Source organism: Morone saxatilis, unplaced genomic scaffold (assembly GCF_004916995.1).
Source record: "Morone saxatilis isolate NCDOM2014 unplaced genomic scaffold, NCSU_SB_2.0 Contig18, whole genome shotgun sequence".
In the NCBI taxonomy this organism is placed as follows: Eukaryota; Metazoa; Chordata; class Actinopteri; family Moronidae; genus Morone; species Morone saxatilis.
In genome coordinates, this window is record NW_023339740.1 from 9,929,279 (window position 1) to 9,946,127 (window position 16,849).

The following is a 16,849-nucleotide window of genomic DNA, read 5'->3' on the forward strand; positions in this document are numbered from 1 at the left end:
ATGTGTATGTGTATGTGTGTGTTCTGCTCAGTGGCTATGTACCAGCCAGGGTAAACACAGTGTGCCAGAATGTCACGGTCCGGGGCCTTCACACCTCCATCACAAATAACCCTTTCAGCCATTAAGTGTGTGTGTGTGTGAAGGGAAAGAAAGGAAGAGATTCAGCATGTGTTTCCGTGACTGTTTAAGAATGTGTGAGTAGGCTGTGTGCTATAAGTGCATGCGCTCGGTTAAGGGTGTGAGAAAGACAGCGTTTGAGAAAATATATTTGTGTGTTGCTATGCTTTGTACCAAGTGCAGCCTATATTGAGCCTCTTCCATTAATGTAGCGTCTAGGGACAGTGTGTCATAGACTAACATTACATTTGTGTAATTGGCAGCAGACTGTAGAGCTTGAGTGTGAACACACTGCAGTGATGCTTTGATGCACATACACACTTATTTTGTTTTCCTGACAAAAGTTAGATGAGAAGATTGGTACCACTGTCATTTCTGTAATGTAAATATGTAGCTACAGCCAGTTAGCTTAGCTTACCACAAAGACTGGAAACAGGTGAAAACAGCTATCCTGGTTCGGGTCAGAGGTAACAAAATGCACCTAAGAGCACCTCCGGAGCATTTTAAATAACATGTTATATTTCAAGGATTCAAGGGGCTATTTCTTGACCACTTGGCCAGGACCAATAACTTCTTGGTGTTACCGCTGGTTGCCTGGCAACGGCTCCAAACCAAGAAACAGTCCAGCACGCAACACCCAAACGGCAAATTGTCATTTTTACACTTTGTTTTTTTTAAATACAGATTAAACAAATTAGATTTAACACGTGAATTAGTGAAATATAGAGGTGCTGGAAGGCAGATTATTTTTTCCATTTGGACAGAGCCAGGCTAGCTGTTCCCCTCTGTTTCCAGTCTTTATGCAAAGCTAAGTTAACTTGGCTCCAGCTACACTGTTTACCGCATAGACATGAGTGTGATATCGGTCTTCTCATCTAACCCTCAGCAAGGAACTATTGCTTAAACAGTTTTCATGCACACAACCACAAGAGGAGGAGGAGGAGGAACAAGGTGAAAGAAAGAGAAAGGAATGAGAGGCAGGGTGACATCATTTAACCCACTGTGCATCCATGCAGAGAGAGGAGAGAAGGAGGACGAGGAAAGGAAGGCGTTAAATGTATAAAAGAGTGAAAAATTCATCACTAAAGTCACACATTCCATACCCCACAGACACGAAGGAGACAGCAAAAATAAATCTAGGAGAGGATATTGACTATGTGACTGAATAGATGTACAGAAAGAAGATGCCAATGAGCGCTGTGTAACATTTGAAAGAAAGTGCAGGACAGCTTAATGTTTATAATGGCTACATCCTGGCAGAAAGTAGAGTTTGGACATAAACGCAAACCACTTGACCACATTTGGAAGTATCACAAAGAATGTTAATAGTTTGTATGTTACGTCCATCATCTGAAATTTTCCTCAATCTGGACCTAAACCCAAGACAAACAAACAACAAAGTGAGGGTAAAAACTATATGTTGTATGTTAAGTCAAAACTCAAAATGACAAAAAGAAGTGGAGCGAAGAAAGAGAGAGAGATGAAATAGGGAATCGGTGAAACAAGCGACAGCCGGAGAGTTTAGGGGGAAAAAAAGAAGCAGTGCTGTACCCACAAATCTCAATCAAGTTAACCGCTGCCTTGATTGCTCGAGTGAGACTGAGCCTCGATTTGCAGCAAAACAAACACGTAAGCATGTCTTAACATAGCTGAGCCCAACCACCCCGAACCTTGCCTGGCACTCATCAAGGCTTTGGCTCAGAATAGCACTTTCTCTCCAGGGGTGTGGAAGAAGAAAGAAAGAGAGCAGGAGGAGGAGGAGGAGAAAGAAAGGGAAAAATGGAGAAAGAAATGGCAATCAAAAGTCTTAAAAAAAGGAAAGGATACGAAGGAAGAAAGAGGAAAGTTTTACTATATAAATAAAGGAATAAAACATTACTTCCTTCTTTTATTCGAGCCTTCCTCTCTCTCCTGCTTTTTTGTTTTCATAATAAAGTAACTCTTATTCCTCTCCTGCAATTTTCCGCCCGGTCGCTCCTTAATTCGAGAATTTGTTTGTTGTGCCATTGGAGGCATTGTTGATTCATGCATATTTGATTTAGAAATGTCACTCATTATATTTATTTCCTCCTCGCTTACTCCGTCTATCCATTTCTTTCCCTCTCTTTCTTCCCTATCTAGACACAGTCTGTTCACAAAAACAAACAACACTTACTGCTTGGTTGGCTTGTTTAATCCATTTTTTTTGTTGGATTTTATTTCCTTTAACTTACTATTTCTTTTTGTTGCCTGGTGATCACAAAATAAAAAAAAACGTACTTCTATACAATGTAATTTGGTTGAACACACTACAAAAAGATGGACAAGACAGTGCTTGTTGTGTGAGAAGGAGAACAAAAAATAAAGCAGGAAAAAGAAGCCCTCGACGGCAATACGCCGATCCTCTGGGTTGCCATGGTAACACAAGATTCAGATACTGTCGGACATGAGAGCGACACTTGAAGAGGGGAAAAAAAGGATTGAGAGGAAGAAATGTTTGATGTTTAACTGTCAAATCTATATTCAGAATGAGGACACTGATTGTTTATTGTTTTTAATTGAGCTGTAACTATTCCTTATTAAAGTTTTAGCAAGGTTAGTAAAGAAATGGAGGAATAAGTGAAGAGAGAGGGTTAATCATGTTGGTATGAAAAAAGTGAACTGCACCTGTCAACCTTGGGCTTGGTCCCTATATGTAATGACATTTAACCGTTTTGACTTATATTCCCCATTTGCGCTACTGTCTAGTCGGCGTACAAGACCTATACTCAGACCACACAGAATCAGACGTGAGGAGCAGCCACCTCTCAACCCCGTGTAAAAACTTCTATCTGGCCTTTGATCACAGTCAAGTGAAGATGAGTCTCATTTAATCCTGTTGTGTGTTCTTGTGCAGGAGAGAGCAGCAAAGGTCTGAGTGAAATGTCTGCTATCAGGAGATTTCACTCTTATGTTAAACACCGCTATTTGTATTCAGAGTTGAGCTGCAGCGCGGCCAGAAGGATCGTTTGAGGTCTAAATTAAGGGTGCAAATGTGCGCGTGTGCGTACACACACACACACACACACACACACACACACACGATGGCATGCCAACCAATTCCCATTTTACCAGTAGATAAAGAGGCAAAACTGCAAGGTGTTAAAGAAACGAGGCACACTTCTGACCTCTCTCTCCTGTCTTTGACTATATATAATCCACACACGGAAGGAGCAAGGTGTAGAAAAAGAAGGATGAGAAGAAGATGATGGGGTGAATGAGCATCAAAGTGGTGAGAGATGGAGTAGCGGGAGAGAGAGATGGGCCCTGGAGAGGAGAAGGATAAGTCTAGCCTACAGGAAGAGCTGTACTTGTTGGGGCATTGAGAGCGCAACTAATGGATATGGCAGCTAGGAGAAGGATGATGAATGACTTTGCTTTGTATGTGCATGTGCGCATGCGTGTCACTGTCAGAATGTTTACACTTTTGTGCATAGTAGTTTTGTGTGCGTGCGTGTGTGTGTGTGTGTATGTGTGTGTGTGTGACAGTGCAGATGATGGATTCTCTAGTGGAGCATGTGGTCTGTGGTTTCTTGGGCAGACGAGGTGACAGGAGAGGTCTCTCTGTCCACATGCCACTGTCAGCCAGTCTGTCTATCCCCTTCTTTCTTCCTGCTGCCGCTCTCACTCTTCCATTCTCTCAATCTCAACATTTGACTCTTTCCCTTTGTCATACCGCCTCTCTTTGTTCTTGCTCATGCTGGTTTGAACCAAGCTACAACCTCCAAACGTACGGCAACAAATATATCCACTAGCCCTGAATAGTTAGAGCACTGTGCTGCTGGAGATTTTTCAAAATATTTTTAAATCTACATGCCTCATACATCATTAATCTAAATGTGGACGGACATAGACCTCGCATGCATACATGTTACACCTCATCTGGTACTCAAGAGTCCTCCTCTCCCGAAGTTCACCGGTATTACCGCACAGTTTATGTTTACTTGTACATCCTGCTTTTCTACGTTTTTTTTTTTCCTTTCGTCACTGCAGGCCTTTCCTGTTTATTCATCCGTTGCCCCTCTGGCCTCTCTCAGCTCAAAGTGTGCTAGCCAGCGCTCTCCCCATGTCTTGCAGATGGGCGCACTAATCCGCTAACATTAGCTCCGTGAGGCGTGAAGGCTGGGCCCGTGTGTTGTTTTGGATGGGCACAGAGGCTGTGGTTTATAGCATGCAAGTGTTTGGGATTCTACACAGCTCCGGTTGAGAGAAGAGATAAAGAGGAAAGTAATTGGATAAAGGTTGACCAATTAATAAAGGCCGATGATTCAGGCCAGCCAACAAAGGGGGGGGCTTTAATCTTCACAGAGATAACAGGGAGAGTCAGACCACAAACATAAGGAGATAGGGCATTATGTGTGTGTGTGTGTGTGTGATTGTACATTTATGTGTGTGAGGCATCAATCAGATAAAAGACAGGCATGTCTGTCAGTCACTTGGGAGTGCAGTGGATTTACATCCATAAGTATAATGAGAAGATATGCATTTGAATGTACTTTTCTGTGCCTGTTAATGTATGCGGGTCTGTGTTTGGTGTGTACGAGAGAAAAGAGTGGTGAAAACATTGCACGGCTGTGTGTCCGCCACTAATATCCTCGTATACACTCCAGCAGTTGACAAACACTTGTTATGCCTTGCATGTCGCCCGCTGCAGCCGCCACTCGGTACGATTGATATTAGCTTTTATGCTAATGCAGCATTTGGCTATGTAAGAACAAGGCAGTATTTCCATAGACAGTCATTCATCCCGGCCTGCTTATGGCCTTATGGGCCACGACAGAATTATTGCTGCACAGTACACAAGCTGTTGTCACCGTGCCAATAGCCACTATTACACACACAGACAGCAGACACACACAGCAGGGTGATGTGAGGAAACCCTGAGGCAAAAGCTACAGAAGGTGCGAGGGTAAAGGTGTGTGTGTAGCTGAATACAATTTGTGCCGATGTTATTATAATTTGTGTTTGCATGTGGGAGAGAATTGCCAAGCTCTCACTGTGTGATCACAGCCACACTACATGTGAAAAATAAAGATTACATCACAAGGAACCAAAGTAGATTGGCTCAGATCTATGGATAAAAAAAAATTACATTTAGCAAGATTACAAAAAAATCTAATCTCTTGAGGTGCATTTTGGACTTATCCCACATTTATGTCAAGAAAAATTGACATAAAATTGCATTAGGGCTATAAAAATGACAGTTGCAGTAGGTACTGCAGCGTGAATCTTACCTCAGAGATGTTGACGCGTCCCTCCTGGAAAGAGCAGTCATTGGCGTTCTGGGTGCATATGTGGCGGTACTTGCACCAGTGGCATGGGAACGAGCCATTTACACAGGAAAGGCAGCTAAAACAGATAGAGATGAGACAGTTAGGGAGGTAGGGTTACCCGTTTTCTAACTCGAGTCTGAATTATTAATCTTACTTTATCCATCGCTTCATTTGACAAAGCAGTGACAACAAAGGACAGGGCAGAAGAAGATGGTGCCATATTGTAAAATTTACATGTGACAAAAAAAAGACTGACTTTAACACAGTTATAACTCAAGCAATTTATTTAGTTTTATTTTTCTCCATTTCATATCCTCCCGAAGTAAATGGTTTCAAACTACAACCAGTACATAAAGAGTATGGGAAGGAATAAAAAGAAGGGAAAAGAAGCCATCAAACTGGGCTGAGATGTAAACATTTGATTTGTGAAGTAGTCATATAATAGGAAGAGGATGTACTAAAATGTAAATACCTATCCCACTGTGTTCTTTTTCTCAGACTTTGAAATTTTGACTTTTTCCCACCCTGTCCGGAATCCTCTTTTTCCCCTCTCACCTTTCATCCCCCCATTTTCCATCCTCCCTATCAACTGTCTTAACCTCTTTCTCCCTCTCACTTCCCTCACTCACCCCTCACTCACCCCACACTCATTTGTCCATTGCTAGCTGCTTCTATATGCTGAATGATCTTCCTCACAATCAGCCTACTCTCTGCATATATCCCCCCCTTTTCTATACCTCTGTTGTCATTCTCTCCATCCATTCAGCCTTGAGCCTTTCTTTCTGTCCCTCTCTGTCTCTGCCTCCCTTGCTCTATCCATCCCTTTCATTTGCTGCCCTCTCATTTTAAAAAGCTCTCCCCCTGTTCTTTGTCTAAAGCTCTCTTTCATCCGTGGGGCTAAGAGCGCTCCACCATTTTAAATTCACCTGCTTTAGCTGAGGCGAGGTGCAGATAGACGGGCTGAAAGAGAAAGATGGGAGAAAGAAGAGAGGGGGACAAAGAGAGAGAGGGAGGGTGGAAGAGATCAAAAGCAGGTGGATTTCCCTGAGAGAGGTGGAGACGCCAGGTATCGTGGGAGAGAGAGAGGGGGAGAAGAGGGGGTTGTAGCCCACGGGGCTCGGCAGTAGTCTCGTGGGAGAGGGAGGAAACATTAGGTTGGAAGTTGGGAAGTGAATAAGAGTGTGTGTGTGCGTGCGTGTGTGTGTGAGAGAAAGTGTATTCACATCTAAGGGCACCCGTGGAGGAGAGCCAGACAAGTTCAAGTGCACAGTTTATCAACACAGCTTCTTGTTATTGGTCCCCTCTCAGCCCTCGAGAGATACAACGCTACTTGGTATCTCATTTATACACGCAGCATTATCTAATGTAACCGTTATGAGCTTTCAAATAAAATTGTTTCATTTTATTACAAAGCTTATTGTAGTTCAGTTTCAGAATTTCTTCTGTGTGACTCATTTAGCTACTATCGTTTGTGTGAGCATATGGTTTATTGGGAATATAATAAAGTACTACATTTAATACAGTTAAGGTAAGCAAGTCTAGATCCATAACAATAAAAGAGCGAGTGAAGGTGCTTAACATACAGGCTGATTTGTATTCAACCACATCTGCCAGGTGTGAATCGCATCTGTCTGAACTGCTATGAGCACACTCCCTGGCAAGCTCTCTGTGTTTTAACCCTGTGTAAAATGCCAACTGCCCTCCTCTTCATCCGCATGAAAAAATTAGAGCTTTAACTCTTGAGCGCCGAGATGGAGCTCCTATACGATTCCATCAAACCCTGACGTGGATTCATTTGGATCAATTAGGGCCGCTCGTTTTGTTAGGTGCGTGCTTTAAGCGATCGTTTCCAGCCCGGACCCCTCCTTTTGAGCGAGATCAGAGGCTGGAGCTTAATTCAATCCCACTGCCGCTTTAATTGAGCAATTTAGCATTGTGCTGAGAGAAGCTGTCCATTTAGAATGAGGGATGTGCGGCTAAGGAAATAACAGGCCTCTTAATACCACACAAGAGCAAGTAAGAGATTTGTCAATGTGGGCCAGCAAATGGAAGGAAAGCGATTAGGCTACGCTAGGTTAGGTTAGCATACAGTGCATAGACTCAAGTAGCAGAACTGGGGGGGCTTTAAGCGCATGTGAGATGGTAAGAAACAGAAGAAGGGGTGGTCGATGCAGAACAAAAGGAGCAGATGACATTATGATGCAAGACAAATGAACACGTGGCAAGTTAGCCGAGCTCATTGTGCAGCTTGCTGGTGTTTGTCAGTTCGGCAACAATCACTATTTTGAATCTCAAAGAGTCTTTTTTTTTTGTTGGGGGGCCAACCAATGGATCGGTGCTCATCAAAATACAGTACGACCCCAACTTAACACAGCAGGTAACCGGACCCAAACAGCGACTGGTACAATGAATAGTTAGTAGCTCACACCCAAACAACCGCCACTACATCTGTCGCTAAGCCCTGATAATAATGATTTTTATCTGGACTTTTATCTTTTATTCATGTCAAATCAACCTTGTTAGTGTATCAGTGACTTTGAAATAACGAGCAAAATGTCAGCAGGCAACCACTGCCAACTTTCTGTGACTTTTATGATTACGCCCCTTTGGAAAAAAAAAAAAAAAAAGACGGTGCCGTTTTGTGTGCCACCGCAGGCCAGCAGTAGGCCATGTCTGACAACCCCCTACTGCTCGCTCTTTTATTTCATCGAAGTTACCAGGGCCCCCATGTCACGAGCTGCCTTAGGTTCTCAAAGCCTCTCTTTCAGGCTGGACGCAAACCCTTTTAAGGAAAAGCCCACCCAGGGCCATTTGGGGGCGTTCGATAATTCTTTTTTCTCTTGTCAAGGGGTGGGCTCCCGTTTTCAGACCCCCCAGTATCACCTTATTTCTTCTTCCTGTCACTCGACATCGCCCTTAGCCACTCAGAAGCTTTGAGCGGCTGCAGACACGCTCCCCGTATGGCCACGCTCATAATGCTAATTTAATCCGTTCATATTCAGATGCTAATCGAGCTATGCTAGCTTTGGAGTGGTAGTGTTTTTATCAGGGCCTGACACAATAGGCTGTGATTTCCTGCCTCTCTCCTTTCCCCGGTCAGTTTGGAGTGCTAAATACAATTTGCTCTCCTGGTGAGGTGCATTTGACACTCCTGCACTTGGCGAAATGAGTTATTTATTGGCTACTATTCATTTCAAAGGAGGAGGTGAATAATTTAATGGTCCTCTATAATAGTCTATCCTATCATTACTGGATACCTTTCAAATTTGAGGGGGGTTGATAAAACACAGAGGGACTAGTTTTCATGCACATAATATGATTAATGCATGTCTTTAGTTTACATAAAAATTGTGCAATCTGATTGCCAATCACAGGGCCATAAATGTTTGGAAAACAAAATGCTTAAAATTTATTGCATAACCCTTTCAAACATTTTCAACTGCACTCGTTTTATCAGTTGTTCTATGAAGCTTTTCACATTCTTCTTCTCTATCAGAACAAACTGTCTATGATATTCAATACACTTTTTCTTCCAATTACTCTAAGTGCACCCTCAATCACACAACAAATGACCCAGTCAATGCCAAGTCACATTAACCAAAGCGGGAAAAGGTGCTTCATACAGCCTTATACAGACAGTTAAACCCCAATTCATTGCCAGACTATCCTCCCTATTTTTAATAAATGGGGGGCTATGGAAAGAGAAAAAGCGTACGGAAATATTTAATTAAGGAGCAATCATGGCCGTGGGTGATTTTCTATTTCAATCTCGGCAACCCTTAAACTGAAACAGTGGGAATTCTAATTAGATTAATACCACTATGCAAATTTATGGCATTTTTGAAAAGGCAAGGGCCACAACGTAATCAGTTGAGTAAATAAGCGGGAGGGGTGTGTGTGTTTTTTCTGGGATGGGGGTTGGATGTGAATATGTGAGTGTAATCATCAAATCAAATCAAATCAAGTTCATTTATATAGCACATTTAAAACAACCGGAGTTGACCAAAGTGCTGTAAACTATTAAGAAACATGATGGAGCAATTCCATAAAGGTAGTTTTTTTAGCCGTATACAGTATACAGAAACACTAGAGTACAGTATGAGACTGCAAAAACAGATACGAGGGTAATCATAAAGGCACAGTCGATGAGTATTGTCTCGGGTTGGCATTGTGTTTCTGTATGTTTTGAGAATGTCAGCATCCTTCAGTGTGTAAAAGCCTGCAGTATTTTGAGTTTAAGCCCATTAGAGGAAATCTTAGCTCTGTAAAGAATGACCAAGCATTCTGGAAACAGGGCCTTGTGTGTGGCTCTGTGGGCCTGAAGTCATTACGCCAACGACATTACCAGTCTGATCTCATCAGATGCCACACTGACGTCCGGGGGGCACAGTGGGTATGCGGCACTCGCTACCAGCTCCAAATGGGATTCTTATCTCAGCATCTCTCGTCTCGCCATCAGAGGCACTGCTGAAGATGCAACGTGCCACATCTGTAACTTCATTAAACGTGTCCATTACATCACTCGGAGGCAGTATTAGATCAGGGAGTGGATTTAATCAGAGTTCATTGGGGTAATATCTTCAAATGGGCGACTCTCTTGTCTGCGTCACTTCTCATACATTTCTTGCACTTGGTTTGTGAGATCATTTATATATCAGGATCTTTGATGTGACATCACAAACTAATACATCCATTAGGAGTATATGTTACACCTTTAATTGGGTGTTTTCTATTTTAACATGAAGCAATTTGTACTCACAGGATTTAGAGATGTACCCTGGACAGTAAAAGGCACTGGGAATTAGAGCAAACATCGCAGGGTCCTTATGGGAAATGAATTAACTGTGAGTTGACATTGTAAACCACCACACCCTTAACCAGCTCAGCTAATCATCGTTGTTGTGGCAGGGGATTTTCTGTACGAGGGCAGGGAGGCGGGGGTAGCTGGGTTAAAGGTCACAGTAACGGATTAGGTGTCCCGAGACATTCAGGGCTTCAATGAGCTGTAGGTGGCAGAGCGGAGAGAGGTGTGGCTGTGCATGTCTATGTGTATGTGCGTGTGTGTTTGCGGTCAATCCTCGAAGGAGGCTCATCTAACATCCAGTGGGAAGCCAGGATGGAGCCCTGCGGTACCCCAGGGGCCACCGAGCCATCTGCTGCCCCGAGGCTAATACCCCAGCAGACGCTTCAGCCTCCCCTGGATCAGCCGTAGATGGACAGGAGGGAGGGTATCATGCAAGGCGGGGTGGAGGCATTGGAGGATTCTTTTACCCTGGCAGGGTGCGTCAGGCTTGTGGAAGGACTGACCTAGGGGTGTGGCTCTATGGGTGGTAGAGATTTTCAGCAGAAGGTGGATTAGGAGAGGCAGTGAACTGCGATTGGGCAGATAGTTGAGGGCATCTGGAGTGTGAAGGAGACTAAGTCATCGGGAACAGCACAAGACTGTCTTCACCATATTACAGTATTACTTTATTAATTCTCTTTCTTGTGTAAGTAAGTACCAAACCGAGTATCTGAGTGCTAGAAAAAGCTAGAAGTATTTGTTTTATCAAGTGGGGAAGAGCCATAATTGAGGTTAGAGTCTGTTTGTGGGAGGCATTACAGCAGACCATCGCATAATGAATTAATCATTGAAGTATCATTAGTGTGTGTCGTAGGTTATGATAATAAGACCAGAATTACCATCTCATATCCCAATCATTTCTCATATACGGCACGTTCGATTTTTCACTCCGATGGTAACACAAGCCTCCTGTGGAGGTCGGAAGGGGGGAGGGATATTTATGTGTGTCTAACTGTATCTCTCATGGCCAGTAACATGAGACAGCTCCTGGGGAGACTCGACAGAGACCATCTCTCTGTCAAGAGGGAAAAGACTATACAAGACAGAAAATAAGCAAATGACTATCAAACACATCAAGAAATATTCAATCATTTTAACTTACGACTGGTGGACGCTGCAGTTGTAGAAGACAAAGTCAACGCTGGCAAACTTCTTGCCAGTCTCCTTGGATTTCAGATAGAGCTTCACGACCCGCTTGTCACCTGCACCAAACAGATATATGGAAATAAACATATTGAGAATAATACACTTCAAAATCTCTTTAGAGAAAATAATGACCGAACAGCTCAAAAAGCACACCTAATAACTTCATATAATCACAGGGAATAAATCTGACTAATTTGATGTATATTTAAACAACGTATTCATCGACACAAAGTCACACCTCAAATTTAAATTCCACTTGTGTGACCTCACGCACACACAAAGAAATACTGTAGCTTAGCAACATGCCGCTCATGTCACACCCACAGTGGGGCGGCATTAAAAATAGCAGCACCAATCAGTGTTTCGATGCCAGAGCTGATGAGAACTCATAATGGGGCATAATGGGCTCAGCTGAAGAACTACTGAGATGTCGCTTTGAAGAAACTTGGAGCGCTCTATCTGACATGTTTTCAACTCTTTGAAAGAGGATACCAAACAAGTTTTTATCGTCTTTGTGGCTTGACAGAATTGGACATGAAACAGGTGCATAATATCTGCACAAAAAAAAGAACAAAGAAAAAGGATGCAGATATTTTTAAATATAACGATAAACCACGGTGAAGTCACTGCTTTGAAAAGAAGTTAGGAGCATAACCAGTGTTGGTTAGATACAACGAAATAAATAAAATGAAACTGACAACAGTGCATAATGCATGATAATGGGAATTCAGAAACAGTTCTATTTTCAGTAGATAAATGTAGACTTGTGTTTGGGGCTTTGAAAGGAAATGGGCGAGCATTATTGGAGGTGACATGGTATTCTGAATATAGATGCACTAAGCAAATCATCTGGCAAGATTAAAATTCTGTTCTGGTCAACGCACAGCTTTAGTCTTCTCCAATCCTAATGTACAAAAAGACGCCTTAGGAGGAGAAACATCAGTCCGTGGTGATGAACATACAGTGCTATAGCAGAAAGAAGGGGGAAAGAATGATGACATAAGACGGAAAAATATGAAGAGAAAAACATAAAACGTGTCCAATGAAATAAGGAGTACCAACATATAAGGAGTTCATTACTAAATTCCTCACATATATCACTAAAATTCCCTGTATCCACACCCCATCTGTCCACTGCCACCGCCCAGTGACTTCACTACCCCAATGACGTGCTGACCTTTGTTCCGCGTGATTGGGATGACGTCCCGGACGGAGGGAGACATGCAGAAGATGAGTCCACCCTGGATCCGTCCCTCCGTCTCTACGTAGTCCTCGAAGGAGCAGTTGACCCCCGCTGACAGATCAGGCACATTATGAGCCTGGAGGACCAGCTAGAGTGAGAAAAAGAGGGACAATCGGTACAAGATCAATGGAAGGACATGGTGTACATGGATTGTTATAAGATATGACATGAGGGTTAATGGGTGTTGGAGAAGAGGGTGAGTGAAGCGTGGGTCTGTGAGCTGTCAGCAGCCGGAATAAGGGCGGGCGTATGCATGTGTGCGTCAGTCGGAGCGGCGATTACAGCAAGGTTAATGTGTACGTGTTAATGTGCAGAGAGAAAGTGAGGCAAACTGTCATCAGTCAAATCTATGTGGTTACATTGAGAAGCTACTGACAGAATGAGAGCTCTCGTACACACACACACACACACACACACACTCTTACAGTTATCTAAGATATAAATGGCAAGATTGAATAAAGCAAATTCCTCATGAAATCTACATGTATGTAGTTAAAAGTTGCATCCTTGGTGTTTAATTGTGTGACTTTTACATGACTTCCTGTCCAGACCAGTAGTTCTCAAACCTTTTGGTGTCAAGGACCACTAAATTAATACACATCAGGCTATGGACCCATATTTGATAAGATGTAGTCTCTAGGATCCCCCGTCTGATCAGATTGAGTTATTCCATACTGTCTATACTGTATATTAGCAGATTAACAGTTAAAAGTGTGACACCTATTAACAGAATACTCATTCTCATACATTCTCTCATTGGGAACTTCTAGTCAATGAATTAATAGTGAAATTAAAATATATTCCCCATTTTCTGGGGACCCCTGGAACCCCCTCAAGGACCACTGATCTAGACTATTCATGTTATGTCTGTTTATAATTGTGTTACTGTTTATAATTTCCTCTACATAAGAAGACATACCTGGACTTCAGACATGGTGACAGAGATATTTCTTGGCTGAACGGTGAGCTCCACACACTGCCTCTGGTCGGAGGCAAACCTCTGAGGCTCTCCTGCTCGTTCACAGCGGTCCTTGCGTGAACAACTGGGGAGCAGACAAAGAGAGGATACAGGAAGAGAAAGAGAGAGTGCAATGATAAGGGAATGATGAGAAGAGAGGGAAGGAGAAAAGGAGGGAACAAACAAACGAGTGAGACAAGAGGTGAGAGGAGGAGAGAGGAGACAGAGGATATGAGCAACTGTTAAGCTAATATGACAATCATATTAAGATGACAAACATGCACAGCCATCACCGTCACACAGAAATGGGAGCAATAATAGAAGACAAATAGGCTAATAGCTTCCCCTCGCCATTACTGTAGGCCTTTATATCATTACCTTATTGGCCCTGACATTTGTGCAAGAACCGCTAAGCTATATGAACATCCAGTCCCCCTCGTCTTTTCAGTTTACAGCCCCACCCAATTCAAACTTCTTGGATGATATACAGCCAATCATTAAAGTTTCCCTGAACCGTAAAAATGATACAATTCCTACCAGCCGCATATCAATGGGGTAAGCAATTTCCCCTGCTTCTTACGAGCCAACTGATCGTGCTAAAAATCTGCATACAGCCCCATATTGTAGTGGTTTTACTATTAGCTATTCATAATGCATTAGCTATCACTTCACCTTCGCGCTAACAACAACTGGTCCCGGTGGTGAGAGGGAAAGTGCTGATGCGGCGCTCTGCGAGGCCTTAACAATAAGAGGGAGGCAGAAAAAAATGCTAACTGCCTCCTCTACACGGCAGCCCCCCATCCCCTCGTTTAGTTAGCCTTCACTCGCGCTCAGCAAGAAAAAGCTGTCGCCAACCACTCCCCCGGGAGTCACTAACACACACACACACACCGTGTCCATAAGACTACGACACACACAACAAGCGCCACACAACACACACCACAGCAACACACAGCACACACACACACACCACACACACACCCCCCACCACCACACCCCGCAGCACCACCCCACCACACCACAACACAGGCATGAGCAGAGATGCACAAAAGGTATGTACACGTTTTCTCATTATGGACCTCTTTTCCTTCTACTGCTCCTCTGGTGTGTGACTGTGTGAATTCGTGTGAATGAAGTGTGCTCATTTGTCTAGAAACACCTGCATGTGTGTGTGTGTGTGTGGCAAAATCAATGTAGTGTGTTGTGGAGTGTGAGAGTGTATGTGTGTGTATTCCCCATTCAATTCCACTGTTGATTGAAACTACCATGGCTCTTAATAAGATGTGGCTAAAAGCACCAGAGGGCTAAAACGAGGCTTATAAATATTTTCCCTATTAATACTTGCCCATATTGTCTGCAAGGGCCTCGGCCAGATTTGGTAACACTATCAGGTAGGAAATGAGCGAGCTGCATTCAAGACACAAGGTCAAAAATGTGCCCAAATGGAAGGTTATCATTGGTTCAAGTCCATCATGATTGTGTGTATAATTTCAAAATGTGTGTGTGTGTGCTGAAATGGAGAAACACAGGTTGTGTGTGTGCCTTGGGGAAAGACAGGTTGGTGGTATGTTTTGTAGGTTTAATTAAGGCACTAAGAGATGGCATTGTGCCAAATGCTTGAGGTGTTCCAAATGTGGTTTAACATCCTGTCACCTTTCAGTAACATGTAACTGTTCTCACACTCTCCTGTGTGCACACACACGCCCTCAAGTCAAAGGGAGGAAATGGAGAGATTGCATACAGACACAGTGATACTGCATATCACCACATTTGTGAGTGATTAGATTTATATTCTAGACATACAACCACAAATCTCCACTCTCACTATTACATATCAAACCTTAAACAGTAATCTTAAAGAGCGGGCACATAAACCAAATCCTAACACTTGAAGTGACTAATCCTTAATCTGTTGCCAAAACGTTCCCAAGTATTAAAAGGTACACGTGTAGTAAAACATGCTCACAACTCACACATAAAAACAGGCTAAATACCACCAAGACAAATGGAAGTGTCAGTGATGCCGGCTGCCAAGCTGTGTTGTTATTTATGTGCTATTAGCAGGTTGAGCTGGCTGACAGACGTGTATGGGATAAATGTATCTCTACTGGCAGGCAGCTTTCAAGTTGTTAGACTTCTTATATGAATCATAATTACGTGAATAATTAATAGGTATTGGAGGAATTTTACTTAAGTTATTACTGGGTGTTAAAAATAGTTTTGAGGTCAACACAGACCACATTCAAAGCAGCACCTGGCTGACTCTGACTTCTCTCTTCTGTGTGCAGTGTTTATTAGGTGTGATAGTTTTATACATGCCAACCTCTCTAAGGTTTCACTGAGTCATTGTACAACTGTTCACCTTCCAGTTGAGAATTTGCATGTAGTAAACAAACTTGTTTTATGTGTTTGATCAACAAGGTTTTCCACAGTGTTGTCAGAAAATGGTAGTTCTGACTATAATGCCTTGCTAAGATTCTTAAGCCTTTAGATTACATCAAAAATGTAAGTTACTACAGACATCTTTAAACGTGTAGACACCCCAAGACCACAAACTCTTCAAAGGAAAATTCTTGACATTGATGGGGATTTTTAAAGACTTGCTCCTTTCTAGCTGTACAGTAACCCCTACATTCAAAAACGAACATATATGTATTGAAAAAGTGCAAACTGAGCTAATAACTAATTCAGTGTGAGTAAAGTAAATGTGATCACTGATACCATCATCAGTTCAAGCCTTTCAGTAGATCATTACCTGAATATAACCACTGGAAGAGCACAATCTGAATTATATTTTAGGGTGTTTTTTCCCTTTAAAACACCAAGAACTATAATCTCTGTGGTGGCAAAAAGCTCCTGAGCTTAATGTGTAACTATTCAGGCGGGTGCTTCTACTTGAACACGATCAGCTGACACACACCTAAAACACTTCTGTCACAATGATCTACGATACAATACAATGCTACATGTGAGGGCCAGCAGGGTGAAGTGTGTTAATGTGTGTGTGAGTGTGTGTGGTACTCACACATTGTGGAGGACACACCATCCACAGTGAGGGTCTCTGGAGCCCAAACACTCCCCACAAGTGGTGTACTGCTCGCAGCTCTCCACTGGAACTCTCACCACCTAGGGAGACAGACAGAGAGAGGGAGACTCCATGTTAGCAGTCACATCACATCACAGTTTGCAACCACATTGATTAAGAAAGTCACCATGCAGACTAATTTGGACATGGAGCGGACTAAATGATC

The 16,849-nt window shown here is 42.9% G+C and overlaps 1 protein-coding gene across 1 annotated transcript in view; it reads right to left on the bottom strand.

The window, feature by feature from the left end:
- LOC118328104 (plexin-A1-like) overlaps nt 1–16,849 on the bottom strand; it is a 115,605-nt gene that overhangs the window by 63,724 nt on the left and 35,032 nt on the right. Inside the window, exons 5-9 of the mRNA XM_035661709.1 lie at nt 16,624–16,724; nt 13,560–13,683; nt 12,575–12,728; nt 11,354–11,453; nt 5,370–5,484 (exon numbers count right to left, since the gene is read on the bottom strand). Coding sequence (XP_035517602.1) covers nt 5,370–5,484; nt 11,354–11,453; nt 12,575–12,728; nt 13,560–13,683; nt 16,624–16,724 — 594 coding nt within the window. The remainder of the gene's footprint in view (nt 1–5,369; nt 5,485–11,353; nt 11,454–12,574; nt 12,729–13,559; nt 13,684–16,623; nt 16,725–16,849) is intronic.